This window comes from Electrophorus electricus, chromosome 2 (genome assembly GCF_041902795.1).
Source record: "Electrophorus electricus isolate QZ-2024a chromosome 2, ASM4190279v1, whole genome shotgun sequence".
In the NCBI taxonomy this organism is placed as follows: domain Eukaryota; kingdom Metazoa; phylum Chordata; class Actinopteri; order Gymnotiformes; family Gymnotidae; genus Electrophorus; species Electrophorus electricus.
The window spans coordinates 34,383,547-34,400,908 of NC_137498.1; the positions used below are offsets into that span (position 1 = coordinate 34,383,547).

Genomic DNA, 17,362 nt, shown 5'->3' on the forward strand with positions numbered 1-17,362 from the left:
GCACTGATTTCATTATGAGCACTTTATGAGCATTGTCAGCTATGGGACATTTTCTTATTGTTAGAAAGGAACATAAATGTCATCTTTGTGTTAGTATCATCCGCTGGAGGCCAGTTTAACACTGTTAATAGAATTGTACACACAGTGCTCCTTAGCCTTTTATAAAGGGCTTTCTCTAAAAGGTTTGTGTGTTGTTTTGAATTGAAAAAATATATTTTTTTTTTTCATTCAAAACTACATGCATAACTAGTGCATACTTTAGAAGTTACAATGGTTTAATGTTGTGCAACATTGATTTACTTACTAAACACTTTCATATACACTGATAAAGTATATGGTTTACTTTCTATCTGTTGAAATGTTTTCCCACACATTCTAAAAGCACACCCTGTGCATGAATGCCTGTTTTCAGCTGTTCAGTGCTCCTATGCTGGGAGTAAAATTATAACCTTCATAGTTTTGTGCTCATCCATAGATTGCTGTAAACTGTGCATGGATCCAAGGACATGTCCTGCTCTTATACCATGTAGATTGGATGGATAGAAAGATGGATGGATACCAGCAACCACTTTTTTGCATGCATTTCCAGTTCCCACCGCTGTTTGGTTGCTCCCTATATTTAACAACAGTTCCAGCAGTGTCTTGCAAAAGCCGCACACTATACCAGGGTGTATGAGGTCTGCTGCTACTTCTAACATCCATGCAGTCCAAGTGGAAATCCGGTCAGATCCCCTTGGGCTTCTGGCCAGGGATTGGCAAATGGCATGTCTTGGATTGTGTAAGAACGGTATGACACACTTCTGCTTGTTAAGCAGTTTGTTTGTTTTTTACCGGAGTGCCACTGATGAACCTAATCACTGTTGCTTTTTTATTGTTTGCTAAACACTCTTCCAAAATGAGCTAATATTTATTAAAACCTACTGTCCATCTTTTAATTAATTGTTTGTCAAGTTGGTCACTGGTAGAAATTTTCAATTTACAGAACAAGAGCTATGTTATAGATTACTAGAAATAGATCTTAAAGTTTGCTGTTCACTTCTTCCACTGACTGTCATTTGAACACTAGTAGAAATGTTCAAATTTATTCAGTTGGAACAAATTATATATTAAAGAGGTCAGAATGTCACACCTTAACCATACTATCAGGTCCATAAGTTTTTGGATAGTGATAAAAATTTTCATAATTTTGCCAATGAGGATTTGAAATGAAGCAATAAAAATGTGAAGTGTAGACTTTTAGCTTTAATTTAAGTGGTTTAAAAAATATATGGCATTAACCATTCAGGAATTACACCCCTTTTTTCATAGTCCCTCCATTTTCACAGGCCCAAAAGCAATTGGGCAATTGACTGATAATCAGTTTCATAGCCAGATGAAACTTAGTTCCTCATTGTTTCTTGACAAATTTAAACAGTTGCTTCCAAGTGTTTAATTTGCATTTGGTAGCTGTTTATGGGAACAGCTGTCAAGGCCCGTGAAGGAGGCCATTATTAGGCTGAACAAATAAAACCAATCAGAGTGATAGCATAAACTTTACCAAATCAACAATTTGGTACATTATTAAAACAAAGGAATTCTCTGGTGAGCTCAACAACACAAAAGGCCTGGAAGACAAGAGAAGACAAGTCAAGAGGATGATCATAGAATTCCATCCTTGGTGAAGAAAACCTCTTCCCAACTAGCCAAGTCAAGAGGACTCTTGAAGAAGTAGGCATATTATTGTCCAAGTCAACAAAGACAAACAAAAAAGAGATGCCAAGATTCAAACCACTGGTAACACTCAAAAACAGAAAGGCCAGATAGGACTTAGCTAGAATTCATCTAAAAAAAAAACCTGTCCAGTTCTGTAACAACATTCTTTGGACAGATGAAACCAAGAATATCTTGTACCAGTTTGGAAGGAAGGACTTATGATCTGAATCATACCACATCATCTGTCAAACATGCTGGAAGCAATCTTATGAAATTGCTGTGTATGGCTGCCAGTGGAATTGGGTCACTGGTGTTTGTTGAAGGTACAACTGCTGATAGAAGTAACAGAATGAATTAAAAAATTGCACCAAGCTATACATTCCATTCCTATTCAGTCAAATTCTGCTAAGCTAATTGGATGAAGCTTTATAGTACAGATAGGTAATAGACTTATACTTAGATTTAAAAAACCTCCTTTATGTTGCAGTGTTTAGTACAGCACAGAACATTTAAACAAATAAAAAATGTAATCAAATAAACAGAAACACCAGTAATACAAATAATTTATCCATCATCCATATTTTATATATATATATATATATATATATATATATATATATATATATATATATATATAGAGAGAGAGAGAGAGAGAGAGAGAGAGAGAGAGAGAGAGAGATTTATATTATATTTCTTCTAATATAATAATATAATTTTATTATATTATAATAATTATATTATTATATTTATATTATATTATCATAATATGTTTATAAATTATTTAACATTTAGCTGAAAGTCTCCTTTTCAGTCAGCCTGGTCAGGTAAGATGGTACAGGTTTGCCTATTGCTCCCACATGATCTTTCCATGCTGGTATGTCCATCCCAGCATACAGTAAAAAAGAATGCACTAAAATGATTTCTAAAATAGAGGAAGAATTTAGGTATCAATGTATAAAAACATTTTGTTTTCTAAGAAAAAGCATGCACTGTTAGCCCTTCTTAAAAACAGCATATCTGCATATGAAAGCAACCCAAGGATGTCTTATGGCAAAGAAGTGTGGTCACCTGACCACACCCCACTTCAGCATGCTTTTCACTTGCAGAAGACAAAGCTGAAGGCAGAATGAACCACAAACAATTAGCAAATGAAGATGGTTGCACTAAAGGCCTGGCAAAGCATCTAAAGGGAGCAAACTTAGCATTTGGTGATGTCTGTGGGGTCCCCAATTCAGGCAGTCATTGGCTGCAAAGGATTTGCATCCAAGTATTAAGCATAATCCTTATATTTATAATTATGTTAATATTTCCAATTACATTTGAGCCTGTTAAAATAAAGGGACAGTGTAACCAATGGCTGTAATTCCTAAATGGTTAATGCAATGTTTTTGTTAAACCCCTTGAATTAAAGCTGAAAGTCTATGTTTCAATCATATCTTGTTTGCTTCATTTAAAAACCATGGTGGTGTACAAACTCAAATTTACAATAACTCTATCATTATCCAAATACTTATGAACCGAGGAGAATGGTTAAGAAGTCTTTTTTGGTCTTCTTTAACATAAATCTTAAATCTCCTGGGAAATTCCTAGAAATCTCTGTTTCATTTATCACTGTACAAATTCTCAAAACTGGCTTTTGTCTCACTTTGTGATGTCTCTTTTCTTAGGGAAATGAAAAGCAAAAAAAAACAACAAAAAAAACAAAACAATTTCCATTAGTTTTGACTGCAGACATTTCTGAGATGTTACATGATACTCCGTTTTGTAGACAGTGGTCAATCTTACCATGATTAATAATTAAGATATCTTCATGTTGTTACCAAGATCTCCTTATCATATTTGTCTCAAAGTATATTTTAATTTAATATATTAAATCACAGATTATATGATCTATTATATATTATTTTAAACCACCAAAATACATCAGATAAGATGGTTTTCTTTTAATGACAACATAAAAAATCATCAGCTTTATTATTATTTTTTTTTATTTTAATGCAAAAAAAATGCTTTAGAACTATAATTTCATGGTTACAGTGTGCATGTAAGTACATGCACACTTGGTGCCTTTGTACATTTAGTGCCTTTCCAGGATGTCAGGAAAGTGGACAGCAAACAGAAGGTGGGGGCATGAATGACAAGTCCTAAACAACTATAATAACTGCCTAGGATATTCTGATATGTGGTTTTGTAGCTCCATTTTAACAAGCTAAAAAATGATCCGGACATTAAAGAGACCAGTATGTTATCTCTATGATTTTCACACGCTGCTACAAGTTTTATTGCATGGGTAACTTAGGCACGTCTCAGAATTTTATCTCTTTTTTATTGCTCCTTAGAGTCCTTTGGAAGAAATAGGGTAGTTTTAAATGAACCCTAGATGATCCTTAAATTTGATAATTTTGATAAATTCCCATTAGTCCTAAGAGATTAGAAGGAAACTGGAATAAGCAACACATTTTCCTGTGAGTGGATTTAATTATAGTAATGCTCACACAACATAGCCTTAGGAACTGTGGTATCCTCATCTTTACAAAATCTTGGCTTCACAAATGCTTCCACAAATATGCTCTGGCATTAGAGGGAAAACCCACAGCATTTTGAGAGGGCAGAGATTCTTGGTAAGATGTAAGGGGATCCTTTGATGCCTGTCGTACACAGACAGTTGTGTCAATGGCCACTACTTCAGAAGGGCTAGCCTTAATATGTCGACCATTTTATCAACCAAATTTTTTTACTGTCACTAAAGTTATAGTTGCTATAAAGTAACCCTGTTAATCCTGTACATCCTCTTTAGCCAATTTGAAATTGCATACCTTCACAATGTTTCTATAATTCAAATGTATTCAGACAAAATTAAAAACAGCCATGTAGATTTTTCCAGAATGTCAACTGTCTGACACATGGCGCCACCTCTTCAAACTACGTTTACATCAATGGAATGAACTCTGCAGGTGCAAGGTACTACCACCAAAATATAATTCAGGCACTAAAATGCTTCTCCAAGACTTTTTCAAGACTAAAATATATTCAGCAGAGGGGCTGCACATAGTCAGATATCACCATTAAGGATCTGACATTGCCTTTGCCAAAGTGTTGATGTAGTAGTCAATTACCAATGAAAATTACCAGACCATGATCAAAACAGAAGCCTTGAATGATCAGCGGTCCCTGCACTGCAAACCCTGTGATGCTACCTAAAGGTTGATGGATAGCTGCTATCTGTCTGACATGGACAAGCCTATTCTCAGCCAATAAGAGCCAACAATACACAGTGACGGTTAAAAACCAACTGACTAACCACGGGGTGTCACAGCACTTGGCAAGACATCCAGTCTATGAAAGACTACAAAGGCAGGACCTGTTCTGGCCTTGGGGTGGTGATGCATCGATGCCAGATCTACTGAATTAATCTGAATGACTTTTGTGAGTTTTGAAGCTAGCAACACTTTAAAGAAACTAGAAGGCTACCATTAGGCTAGCAACAAAACACCTATCCCTATCCTATCCACTGTTGATGTGAAGAAACTCCAAAAATCTACCTGCCAAGTGTCAACATCCTTCTGTTTACTGTATCAACATGCCTCAGATAAACAACCATAATACCAGTGAATAAGACATTTCATAGTGTTAAGGAATTACCTATATAAGAAAGAGCTACAAGGAGTTCCCTCGATTAATTATTTGCCTTAATGGAGAAACAGAAGGCTGTCTCCTGAGGTCTCCATTTGACTTTGATCCACTTGGAGAAGAACATCTACACAAGAGGGTTTTCCCCTCATTGTGCTCTTACCATACCATCCTATCACCAGCTACCTAGAGGACAGTTTCTAGCCCACAAGCCATCAGGCTGATCATCCTGTATTCTTCCTGGTCATAAAATTAAAAGTGCTTAAATTGCCTGATGACATTTAGAGCTGTCTTTATTAATTTTACATGGGCTTATTGAGCCATTTGCATTGACCATTGTCTGCAGCACTTTAATGTTTAATATTTATTTGTACTGTTTAATGTTTGCCTTAATAACACCCATTCACTACTGACTAAATACTATTTAATCTTAGTGACACGGTACTCCATGGAAACCGTAGTTCTTTACTCTTACACAATAGATATGACAATAAACTGAGCTGTGACTTCAAAAACTTTTATCAGACCTTTCGGTGCAATTGTCTGGCTGCCCATTGAGTTCGGAAGCATTTGGGTGAATCTGAGCAGTTAAAATGCTTTTTCGCACTTCAGAACTCATCCCGCTGCCGCTACTGGCAGTCGCATCATATATAAAGATAAGTAAGCCAGTTCCAGTGGCTGCTGTACATGCTCATGCCATCATGAACTGGCATGGTTTGAATTATATGAGCAATTCTTTTTTTTTCCTGTCATTCTGAAACAGAGTCTGTAACACTTTGTCCAAGAACTCTACAGACTGTTTTATGTACTTATTTATCAAAGTATAACTTCAGCTTTCTGCTTTTATTCAGTACTCATTCATTGCTCTGGTCTTCTGTGATATGACAGATTGATGCTATTGCGAAACAGTAGCATCAATAGCATCATTATTTTTTAATAATATATTTATATATAATATTTATATATGTCTCACTTATTCTCAGTTTTTAGTCTCTTCTTTACTGGCATACCTCACATGAAAATGCCTTATTTAGTCATTTTGTTCAATCTCTTGTTGATGAAGTAATGTTGCATCAACACAATATTACTGGCCAAGAAAATAACTAAGCAGCCAGTTATAATAAAAGAACTATAAATAATAAAGGATGTAAATCCCCCACAGTTACCTCAATATCGAATAGTCTGTATTTTAACTCTATAGTTACTGTTGTATTTCAAATCCAACAAAGTCCAAAACAAAAACTGGGACACTATTCAATTTATTATAGACAGATTTAAAAATCATAATTATTTGTGCCTGCATTACCATCAAATAATTTTTGTAATACTTTGAAGTTTGTGAAAAACCTCCTGAATTGATTTAAATTGTTAAATAAATTGTTAAAATTAATTTTACCTGCATATTAAACACTCCTATTTAAAAAGATTTTTAAACAATGTTAGGCTGTTTAACTGTGTAGTACATCACTCATTACAGAAAAGCCTAAAAATGTGTGTGTGTGTGTGTGTGTGTGTGTGTGTGTGTGTGTGTGTGTGTGTGTGTGTGTGTGTGTGTGTGTGTGTGTGCGTGTATGTGTGTGCGTGCGTGTGTGCGCGTGTGAGTATAAAATGTCACACATTTTTCCATATCTGACATATGTCACAGTGTTTTATATATATAGTATAGATTCACTTAAAGTTATGAGAAATGTGACATGACTAGGGCTATCTGTGTGTATTTGTGTGTTTCAGTGCTAATTTGGTAAGGTTCACTCAATAGAGAGATAGGAAGTGACATATCCCTCTCAGATTCAAATGGAAAGTGATCAAACGGAATCATTTTCAATCGTTTTGCATGACCCGCACCATAATATTGCATTCCTCATTTTTCAGCATTTCGTCTTTTTTGTCATACACGGAATTGCAATTATACGGAAATGTGCCTAGTGAGGCTCAACTTTATCTTTTTCAGGGTAACTGAGACTTTTTACACAATGGCAAAAAACATTCCTAACTCATAACAGCTCTATAAAGATGTCCACTTGAATATGTGCTCTAGTGCAATTAATGCCAAGTATCAAACACATGCCACTTTGGGTCAGGTTCAGTCAAATGAGAAATGCCTTTCTATGGTGAGGCCTTATGCCTTATTGACTAACTACATTTCTGTCAGCAAACATCAGCATGGAATGAAACCAAAAACTGACATCCTTTTGTGTGTGTGTGTGTGTGTGTGTGTGTATATGTGTGTGTGTGTGTGTGTTTGTGCAAAGTCCTGCTCCTCTCATCACCATTCAGCAGTCCTCACTACTTTACCACGTGTCTGCTCTTTAGTGAGGGTCTGGCATCAAGCCAGAATGAAAGTGTGTGTGTGTGTATCTAACAGCTTTCTGTGCTCTCACTTTGCAGTGAATGAGGGTGGAATCAAACAGGCCTCCAACTCCTGCCCAGACCCTGGAGAGCCAGAAAACGGCAAGCGCATCGGCAACGACTTTAGGTAATCACCTAAGGGTACTGTGTGTCCCTCCATTGGGCCCCGAGGAGCCCTGGGCACTAGCCAAACTTCACTGAGTCAGATTTACTGACCGCTCCACCAATGGCCTCCAACGCCAACACTACCCCCCCCCCCCCCACACACACACACACACACACACACTCACACACACACAGACAAATAACAGGGTGCTGTTTATACAGAAAAAACATTAACTACAAAATATTGGTTGAATATTGAATCTTGAAAGGTTACTTTGACTGTCATACATTTCAAATAACTGTCTAACCTAAAGCTTAGGTTTGTGTGGCATGTGTTAGCAATGCCAAACTGTTCTTTATTAAGCTGTTGTAAAGGAATATTATACATTATCAGCATGTTAAAGCTGTTAAGGTTCTATCACTGTGGCATTTGAATTAGTGGCTAAGTCTGATCTGCTGGAGACATTGGCCTGAATTAGCTCTGATAAGTTGCTAGGAAGTTATCTTTGTAATATCCTTTGAATTTCTAACAATGCTTCCTTTCCATATTATCTTCAGAAAAAAAATTACATTGTTAGTAAGACTTATTGTTAGCTGGACTAAATTGGTGATGTAAGAGATCTTTGAGAAGTTTTGTGTGTGTGTGTGTGTGTGTGTGTGTGTGTGTGTGTGTGTGTGTGTGTGTTAAATCTAGCTGGAGATAGCTGTAGGCTGTAAGCAACGGTGTACATTCTTAGTACAATTTTCCCAGCTCACTAAACATATTAAGTATGTGAGGGAAGTAGCCATCAACCTGATAATGATGCAACACCAAACATTCCTGCAACCCTTCATGTTCTTTCATGTTCCTCTGTATCAGTTCGTTCAGCTTATTATTTCTTTGTTTACTCAATTTCAGCCTGTCCGCCTTCCCTTGCTCTGTCACATCGACAGGCATGAAATGCTGCACTGAATAGCACAGCCTGAATGAGGACAACATAAACTCTGCGCTGAATTATAGACACTCTGGCTTCAGAGTGACACCTGTCATTAATATAGGCAGCACCTGATTATCTTAATGCTTAATATCCAGCCCCTTCAGCCAATATACGTCACATTTTCTCACCATCCTACCACTAGTTGCACTCAGCCCAGTGTCATGTTAATAATGTCATGACAGAGGCTGACCAGCACGTGTGTAGAATTATGCACCATGGACACTTGCATCTGGCAACATTCAGCTTCGGTGCAGATGTAATCAGTGGGAAGTATTTGTCTAGAGCCACCGCAAAATAGTTTCAAACTCTAGAGGGAGCACTGGAAATGTTAGCAAGGAAACATGCCAGTGTTCATGAGACCTTGCAGTACATTGATTGTGTCTGCCTCCAGTTGTTTTGTTTACCAGTTTTGGATTTTTGTTATTTTGTTTTTTGTTTTGAAGCTAACTTAATTAATTAGTTTCTGTAATCCTTACTGTAAAAACTTGGCTTTGTAATGATTTCACAGAATGCTAGAAATTCAAGGAACTATTTAGGGGTTAAGAGCATTCTTCAATGAAATGGTTGCAAAAATCTTACACATCAGGGAAACCTTCTAAGAAGCTTTTATTATATATTGTGCACTTCAAACATTTAAAGAAAGCTTGTTATTCCCACATAGAATTTATTTACATGCTTCCTAGGTTTAGTAAGTAAACAATAAGTATTTAACCAAAATGAAAAAGTGGAAGACAGAACACTAAACTTATTCTAAACACTAAATACAAGTGTATATTTGTAAATATACATTTAAACAGCACAGTTCTTATAGTTCACACTAAATGCATGTCTTTCAGCTAATTATCAGTGTTCCTTTTCCTGTTCTTTATTTCAGAAGACAGTTGAGTGGATGAAATGCTCTTTTCCTAAATTGATCTTACTGTACTGTATTTTTTTTTCTCCTTAGGACAGACATGCCAAATGGAAGTCCAAATCTAACATTATCATTAGTTTACATTTGATTAGTACTTTCAAGGTGCTCTTACAATGTAAACAACTTATGCAAACATTGCTATATTATGGGTTGCCTGAGTGGAAGCATATAAATAAGTTTATCAAAGTGCTTTTGCTGACTTCTGCAAAATCAAGCAATGTGATTGTTGTGAATGCATGTCTAGAGTGGACTTGTCAAGGGAACTCAAGAATGCTAGTTTAGATTGCTTGTATGCTTTTCTTCTTCCTAGCTTCTATTTGAGTAACTTTTTTGTGGTTTGTAAGTATATGTCTTTTTGTGTGTGCTATAATTTAATCATATGCAACTCTGTGTGTGTGTGTGTGTGTGTGTGTGTGTGTGTGTGTGTGTGTGTGTGTGTGTGTGTGTGTGTGTGTGTGTGTGTGTGCGCGCGCATTTGTGCATGTTGGTGTGCCTTTTATATTTGCTTATTCTTGCCAGCATTGGTGCCACAGCACAGTTTACCTGTGATGAAGACCATGTGCTGCAGGGCTCTAAGACCATCACATGTCAGAGAGTGGCTGAGGTCTTCGCTGCCTGGAGTGACCATAGACCTGTGTGCAGAGGTGAGAATACCAGTATCAGAGCTGCCTCTTGGGTAAATGCCGCATGGCATGGAAAAGCATGATATTAACCCAGATAGAGGCAGAAGGATTGAGATGACTCTCACTAGAGTCTAAATGTGTTTTTTCCCTTTCTGCAAGAGCAGAGGAGTTACTTTTGCAGCTTTGTTGTAATTTTGAACCACACTCTTTCTTAAGAGCAGTGATAGGTTTTTGTTTTTTCATTCAGCATAGCAAACAGTTTTGGTGAAGAACAGGTAAGCCCTTAAGCACCAGACTGTGGAGCATCCCATTTCAATCTAGGCCTCCATGGCTTCCAAGATCTACAGTATATTACAGTTGCTGGGACAATATTCTAACTTTCTGAGCACTACTTTTGCTTATCAGCAGTCCACTATATAGTACTGTGTGTGTAAAAAAGGGCAGCTGTTATCATTTAAAATGGCTTGACAAATGTTCCTGTTTGGTAAAACACATTACATTTTTTAAGTAGAAGATATGAACCCATGACAGAGTTCATCATGATCTGAACTCTACAACTTGTACATTTTTTTGTTGTTATTTTTCTGACAGAACTGGAATGTACATTTTCTTGAACTTGCCTTACTCCTGTCAAAATCCAGGGTCCAGGGATGAGAAGCAAATGTTCACAAGGAACACTGTGGTATTATATGCACCAAGTTTGTTTGAGATGTCACTCATTTTCTGTTTGGTAATGCTACTGATGCTATGCCCAAGTTCCATATACAGGGTATATGTGTTTTTATCAGCACAAAGCACTGGACATACTGGTAAAACCTGCAATGCTCCAGGAAAAAAAAAAAAAAAAAAAAACTAGCCTACTTGGCAGATATGGTGCTTCCAAATATTAAATCTCCATATGCTTCAGAATTCAATTAGCAGTCCCCTTGAAAGGTGGCCATTTTTACTGCTAGTGTGTCATTTATGTTGCACCATTTTTGGTTACTGTGTGCTTGATTATAACACAAGGCTTACCCTTGTGTGATCTCCTTTTTACTAAATCAATAAAACACATTTCTCTAGGGAAAAATTATTATTTTTAATAATATGCCTTGCTATACAGTGGCTTGCTATACAAAGGCATTTCAACAAAACCTCTAATACTCTGCATAAACCACCATATGCTACCTCAGTGGATGGTTCAGAGATCAGAACTCATAATAAACTATAAATATAATTCAATACACTTTGCACTTGGTACTACGGTTGATGACCAGTGCTGGAGAAGTTAATGTGCATCTTCACTGCTCTGCAGCTCCATTATTCAAAGCAATATCTACATTGACACATTCCATTAAGTATCATACCTCCCTTAAAGCAATGTTATGAATATGGATCAGTCATTGGAATGGGTTTGCAACAAGGGTTACTGAACTTTAATTGATGTTGTGTCAACAGAAAGAACATTAATTACACTGAAGAGTTTGTTTCTGTTCCTTGTGACAAGTGCATCTATCAACAGAAGGGGTTTTTCCCTTGTGTGAAGGAACATGGTTGCTATGGCAACCATTAAAATTTAAAGTCAAGGCATGTTAACCATCAGTAACATCATCAATGTCCCTGCCTAAGTATTAATGGCTTTAACCTCCTGAGACCCGGATTATGCTGTTGTGTGCATTTTTAATCTCTCCTTACTGGTTGTAACTAGTAGGACCTGATAATTCTGGAAACTAAGCAATGTCCTGGAACAGGTAGCAGGTTGTTGGGTTGAGCCCGTGTGTGTGTGTGTGTGTATGTGTGTATGTGTATGTGTGTGTGTGTGTGTGTGTGTGTGTGTGTGTGTATGTGTATGTGTATGTGTGTGTGGGGGGGGGGGGGGGCGTTAGTGGAGGTGATGCCCTCATATATCAATAGTAGTTTTTGCTTTTCAAATTCCACTGTCTTCACCTGAAGTCTTAGGGGGTTAAATCAACTGTCTGTCATTTATGTTGTACCATTAAGGCCAAACTAACACACACAACACTGTTGATGTATTTCAAGCAGACACTTTAATTATGCATAATTAGAGCTTGAAATGAAGTAGAGCGATATGGATGACTCCAAGGCATAATTATTGTGTTTGAGGAGCATGCTGGGAGACCATGAAACTGTTTCTTCGTCTTCCTCTTTTTTCATTTCTTCCACACTCATTAGTAAAGTATGTGTCTCTAACTTTTCACCCAAATAAGGCAAAGGTATTATTTTGGCTTCTAAAGCTGAAAAATCATATCCTTGTGATATATGCATGACCATACATATGTTTATCATTTTATGAGACACTATTTGTAATGGTGAAAAAAGCAGGTATTTCCTTCAGCATGTCTCCGAGAACTACTTATGTATAAATGACTCTTTTTTACAACCAAATTCTAGACTCAGTAACTTATATCTTGGTATCTTACATATACTTATGTAACTATTCAATTTGTAACTGTTATATTAAATTACTGTAAAATCTATATCTTACGTACCATTACTGAAGTTGGAGAATTTGAAGACCCCAATCGCCACAATGGCAGGCCATGTCAAGTATAGCCACACTGTAGATGTACTGTAAAAACTCTTGAAGTTAATGATTAGGTATATAAGGCTGGCCTCAGGCTGAACTTTGTTATTAACGCGTGTCTTCTTTACAAGTCATTTATCTAAGTCAGCCCAAAGTTTAGTGGAAGTTAAATGACAGCTGAGTACTGTCAACCCTTGATGTCCTTGTGTACACAAATGACTTCCCCTGCTTCCCTTTGAAGGCAGTTAGACATGTCAGGCACCACAGCGCCATATGGCTGCAGAAAGAAAAAAATCAACAACAAACTAAGACAGATGGTGCGAGTCTGCCAACCATTTTCTGGACTTTAATCAGCACAGTGTCTTGACAAATGTTTGTTTTTGCTGGGTGTCTTTGAGGTATGACTGATCTATATGGTATGAGTTTGCTGAGTTTATGCATATGGTAAGGTCTTTGGGAATCACCAGATATGCTATTGAGCGCTTTCCTACTGGCATGCTGATCATATCAACAGATTAATATAGCTAGCACCAAAAAACAAGCTTGCAAACAAATGCACTTCATTTTTTATTGGACCCAGCTGACCTGATTTTCTGGCCAATAAGAGAACTGTAATATGTGGGAGGAAAGGAAAGCTCAGAAAGATACAAGAAAAATCAGTAGCAAAGCCAAGGACACAAGTCAGTGTAAGTCTGTTGGGTAGCTAACAAATGAGGTTTTACAAAGTGTAGTGATAGCTCTCATATAAGGTAATACAAGTAAAACTTTCAAATAGTCTGAATACATATACAAAAGCAGCTTGCAGTACATTCAAAGATTGGTGACTAATATGCCTGTGGTATTGTATATGTAAGTGGGTGGAAGAGCATTTCTGTACATGTTGTCATGGTGACATTAAGAGCAAGGCAGTGTGAGGAGAAAACAACAAATAAGAAAGTGAACCACTGTCCCAGGTTAAGAGTGTCGTTGATCATTCTGTGTGGCTTGATTTAAGGTTACATTCTTCTTCCGCTTTCTGGTCTCTCAGAATCTTTATGCTGTCTGCTGAGTTGGCTCATTTTCCTAACGGAGGTCAGCTTCAATGTCAGGATGCATAAAGCTGCAGATATATAAGGGGAAAAAGCAGATACGTGCAGCAGGGTGTTTTATCAAGCTGGAGGGGCAGTTATCTTGATGCCGAGTAAGTAAATGCTTATCTGTTAGCCACCATCCTTCTTGGAAAGACCAGGAATAATTATCGATTAAAAGGGATGATAATACAACAACCAGGTAAAAGTTTGGGCTAATGTAATTAAAAACAGGAGGCGCAGGACGATATAAAGAATGGGAGAAAATACACATGAGAGGACAGACATCCGTATGCTGTTCTTCCTGTGTGAAGTTCCTATTGTGTAGGTAGGACACAAGTGGCAGGATGTCGTTGGGCGAATAATCAATTGTTTGCTCATCCTCCTGTCCCTTAATTTTAGAGATAATTTTCTCTCTGGCTGCTTAGCTATGGGTGAGATGGGCCCAGCCACAGCTATTCATATTGCAGGCTGTAATTGAGCTGCCAGGAAGAGCACAAGCATGCGCAGATATACTGTATGTGACAGACGCAGCCTGCTGGAGCAGCTCCCCGAGCTCCTAAATCGCACAGTCATCCATAAGTTCTCAATGCTGCCTTAACGTGAAGTAGCACTAAAGATGGCTGAGAGATGGCGACAAAGAGTGAGGCAGCCACCCTGTAGGAAAGGTTTATGGACCATTCTTGTCCAGTTCATGTTTTAGCATTTACAAATTCTGAGTAAAAGACCACAGGTAGCAAGGGGCAAAAATGATTAATGATGGGCATAAACAGAGAGATCCAGATCTAGGAAAGCAAGCTAAATATGTAAATACAATTGTATGAGCACCATGTTTGCTGCAGAAAAAGACATATAATACATAGCAGAAGGAAGAATAGACTGAAAATCTGTAAAGAGGTGGTTGTGGGCACAGGCTCTTGCAAAGCTTGGCCATTAGCTCACAGCTAAAAAGGACATAATTATGCGTGATCTATACATAAGTGTCAGCTACTTTGAAAGGCAGGCCTTTATCTGCCTGATCGGTTTACTGTGCTCCCTTCAGGCTGATGGAACAGTTGCCCTCTCCAATGGGGGTCCTTGTGGTCCAGGAACATGGGCACCTGCTGCGTAGGCTAATACAAAGAAGAATCTCGTTCCCTCCCTACCACTGCACATGCCAAATCTCAGTCTGGCTATGTGTGGGTGAGCAGTGTGTATCTGCATGGGTCCACACCCCCTGCTACTGTCTCTTGTCACACATAGGAACTTTTCAGCATTTGTCTCAGCGGCCTCATGACCTTTAGCTATGCACTAAATCACTGCCGTCATGTCACCCATGTGCCTGTCTGTTCCCGTAGCTAAAGGCTGCACAAACTAATTAAGAAGATGCCACTTGAAATCATGCAGAAAATTGCCTAGATCTATATTTTCAGGATCCCCCAAGGGTATTTCTACTTCATCATAAATTTCTATTCAACCATTTATAGGGGCCTTTTCTTTTCCTGTTCTTTCCCAGTTTTTGTGTCTATGGGAGCCATTGTGAGCCCACTGTCATTTGAAATTATTTGAAATGTGATGAGTATACGGTAACAATTAGTTTTGATCCAGCAGACAGCTAAATATTAATAGTAACATGGGAAATGAGATATTTGGTATTGATATTCTGGGGTAAAGCGGGCCATCCCAATGGAATAATGGTAGACACATACTTAAAAATGGCATTCCTGTGCTCTTCTGACCTCCATGTGTGTGGTCCACTTGGTTCTCTTCTACTGGATTCCCCTTGTAGTTCTAACTAAGCTTCATATAAATGGCACACTGTGAAAGGGCTTGTCACAGGATACTGTTATGATGAGAAGCCTTGACAAAAAAAAATGACTTTCAGAGTAAAAAGAGTGCTTTTGGGCTGTCTCGTTGCCCCCTACATGTCTGAGATAATGAGTTATTTATTTTCAAAAGCAATCAAGATGTCAGAAGCTGATAGCAAAACCTGCTGCCATCAGAGATAATGGCTCCTTGTCTTCCATCAAATCCCTGTCATTTTGGCATAGGCAATAATAAATGTGCCAAAAATACAAAGAGGCCAGATTTGGGGATGCATAAAACCCAGCTCCTTTAGAGCATGCTAATTTTAAGATATCACTGTCACGGGCTGGGAAAAAGAGACCAGAGCATGTCTATTTAACAAATTATAACTGGCATTTCTCTATTAATATGACGAATCATGCCCAAGTGTATTTGGCTAAGCCTCATTCTGAATTAACTCGTTCAGCTGCCATGAAGTTAGTCATCTGAGTATTTGATTGGATTTCTAATTGTTGACAAATGAAGGCAGTCATGGCTGACTGGTTGAGATTTGTAAGTTATATTCCAGTATTTGCCTTGCAAATCCTGCCAAACACTAGGAGTAGTTGAGTAAAACCTTGTCCCACGAGATAATAGTGCCTCTTTTTCCATGTTTTCTTTCTTTGTGATATCAAGAGATGGAACCTTTCAGTGGCATATGTTTACATATGTCATCAATTCATTTTGACTTTTGTGATTTTCATAAAATAACAAGATTTCAAATTGATGATAAATTGATGTTTTAATGAATCCTTGTTTGCTGTATTCCCTGCCTCTCTGTTTACAGTGAAGACCTGTGGATCCAATCTACAAGGTCCATCAGGAACGTTTACCTCTCCGAATTTCCCAATTCAGTATGAGAGCAACTCCCAGTGTGTGTGGATCATTACAGCCAGCAATCTGAACAAGGTAAACAGCTTTCAAAAAGCATATGACTGCAGGACGAACTGTCCTTCATCAGAGGAACATGAGATACCCTGAACATACAGTACATAGTGCTGTCTTTTATAAGATGTGCAGCTTGTCCTGATTTCTAATAAAGCACAGGGAATTTATTCTATGCCTTCCATCTGGTATGTTTCATTAGATAATTTTACATTGTTTATGAATTTCACCAAAGCATTTACATGGTGTATAGTCTCATCTAGATTGATAAAATTACCACTCTAAAATTAGCCATCTGTCTTGATGGATCTCAGTCCTTTTATTTATTTATTTATTTATTTATTTATTTATTTATTTGGCCAACCACTACCACACAGATTGATTTTAAAACAAGGAGTAGATTCAAACATAGTTTCATCTGCATTTGACAAATGTTTCACAAGAGCACAGCTGATTTGTCAAAAGATCCACAAGGATGTTAACATTATCAGTTTGTTTGTATGTAGGCTATGATGATAAAGTTAGCCGCCATCTCATCTTCTCCGATAAAGGCTCCATTAAATAGCTTGGCAGCATGTGTTGCCTCTATGAAGAGTAGTGCAAAAAAGAAAACATAGAACTGTCTATTCTGTTGCCATTTCCTTTGACCTTCCTACCAAAAGCAGCAGATATCCAATTTAACACCTTCAACTTGTCCTGAATAATACATGTCAATAAACACAAACAGATTTCTAGGTCAGTGCCGATAACAATCTACACAGTGAGGGCCATAA

General features: G+C 37.6%; 1 protein-coding gene across 8 annotated transcripts in view; it reads left to right on the top strand.

The window, feature by feature from the left end:
• csmd3b (CUB and Sushi multiple domains 3b) overlaps positions 1-17,362 on the top strand; it is a 313,453-nt gene that overhangs the window by 158,065 nt on the left and 138,026 nt on the right. For all 8 annotated transcript variants that reach the window (XM_027011676.3, XM_081700305.1, XM_081700321.1 and 5 more), the window contains 3 exons: positions 7,711-7,798; positions 10,186-10,310; positions 16,492-16,613. In XM_027011676.3, coding sequence (XP_026867477.2) covers positions 7,711-7,798; positions 10,186-10,310; positions 16,492-16,613 — 335 coding nt within the window. The remainder of the gene's footprint in view (positions 1-7,710; positions 7,799-10,185; positions 10,311-16,491; positions 16,614-17,362) is intronic.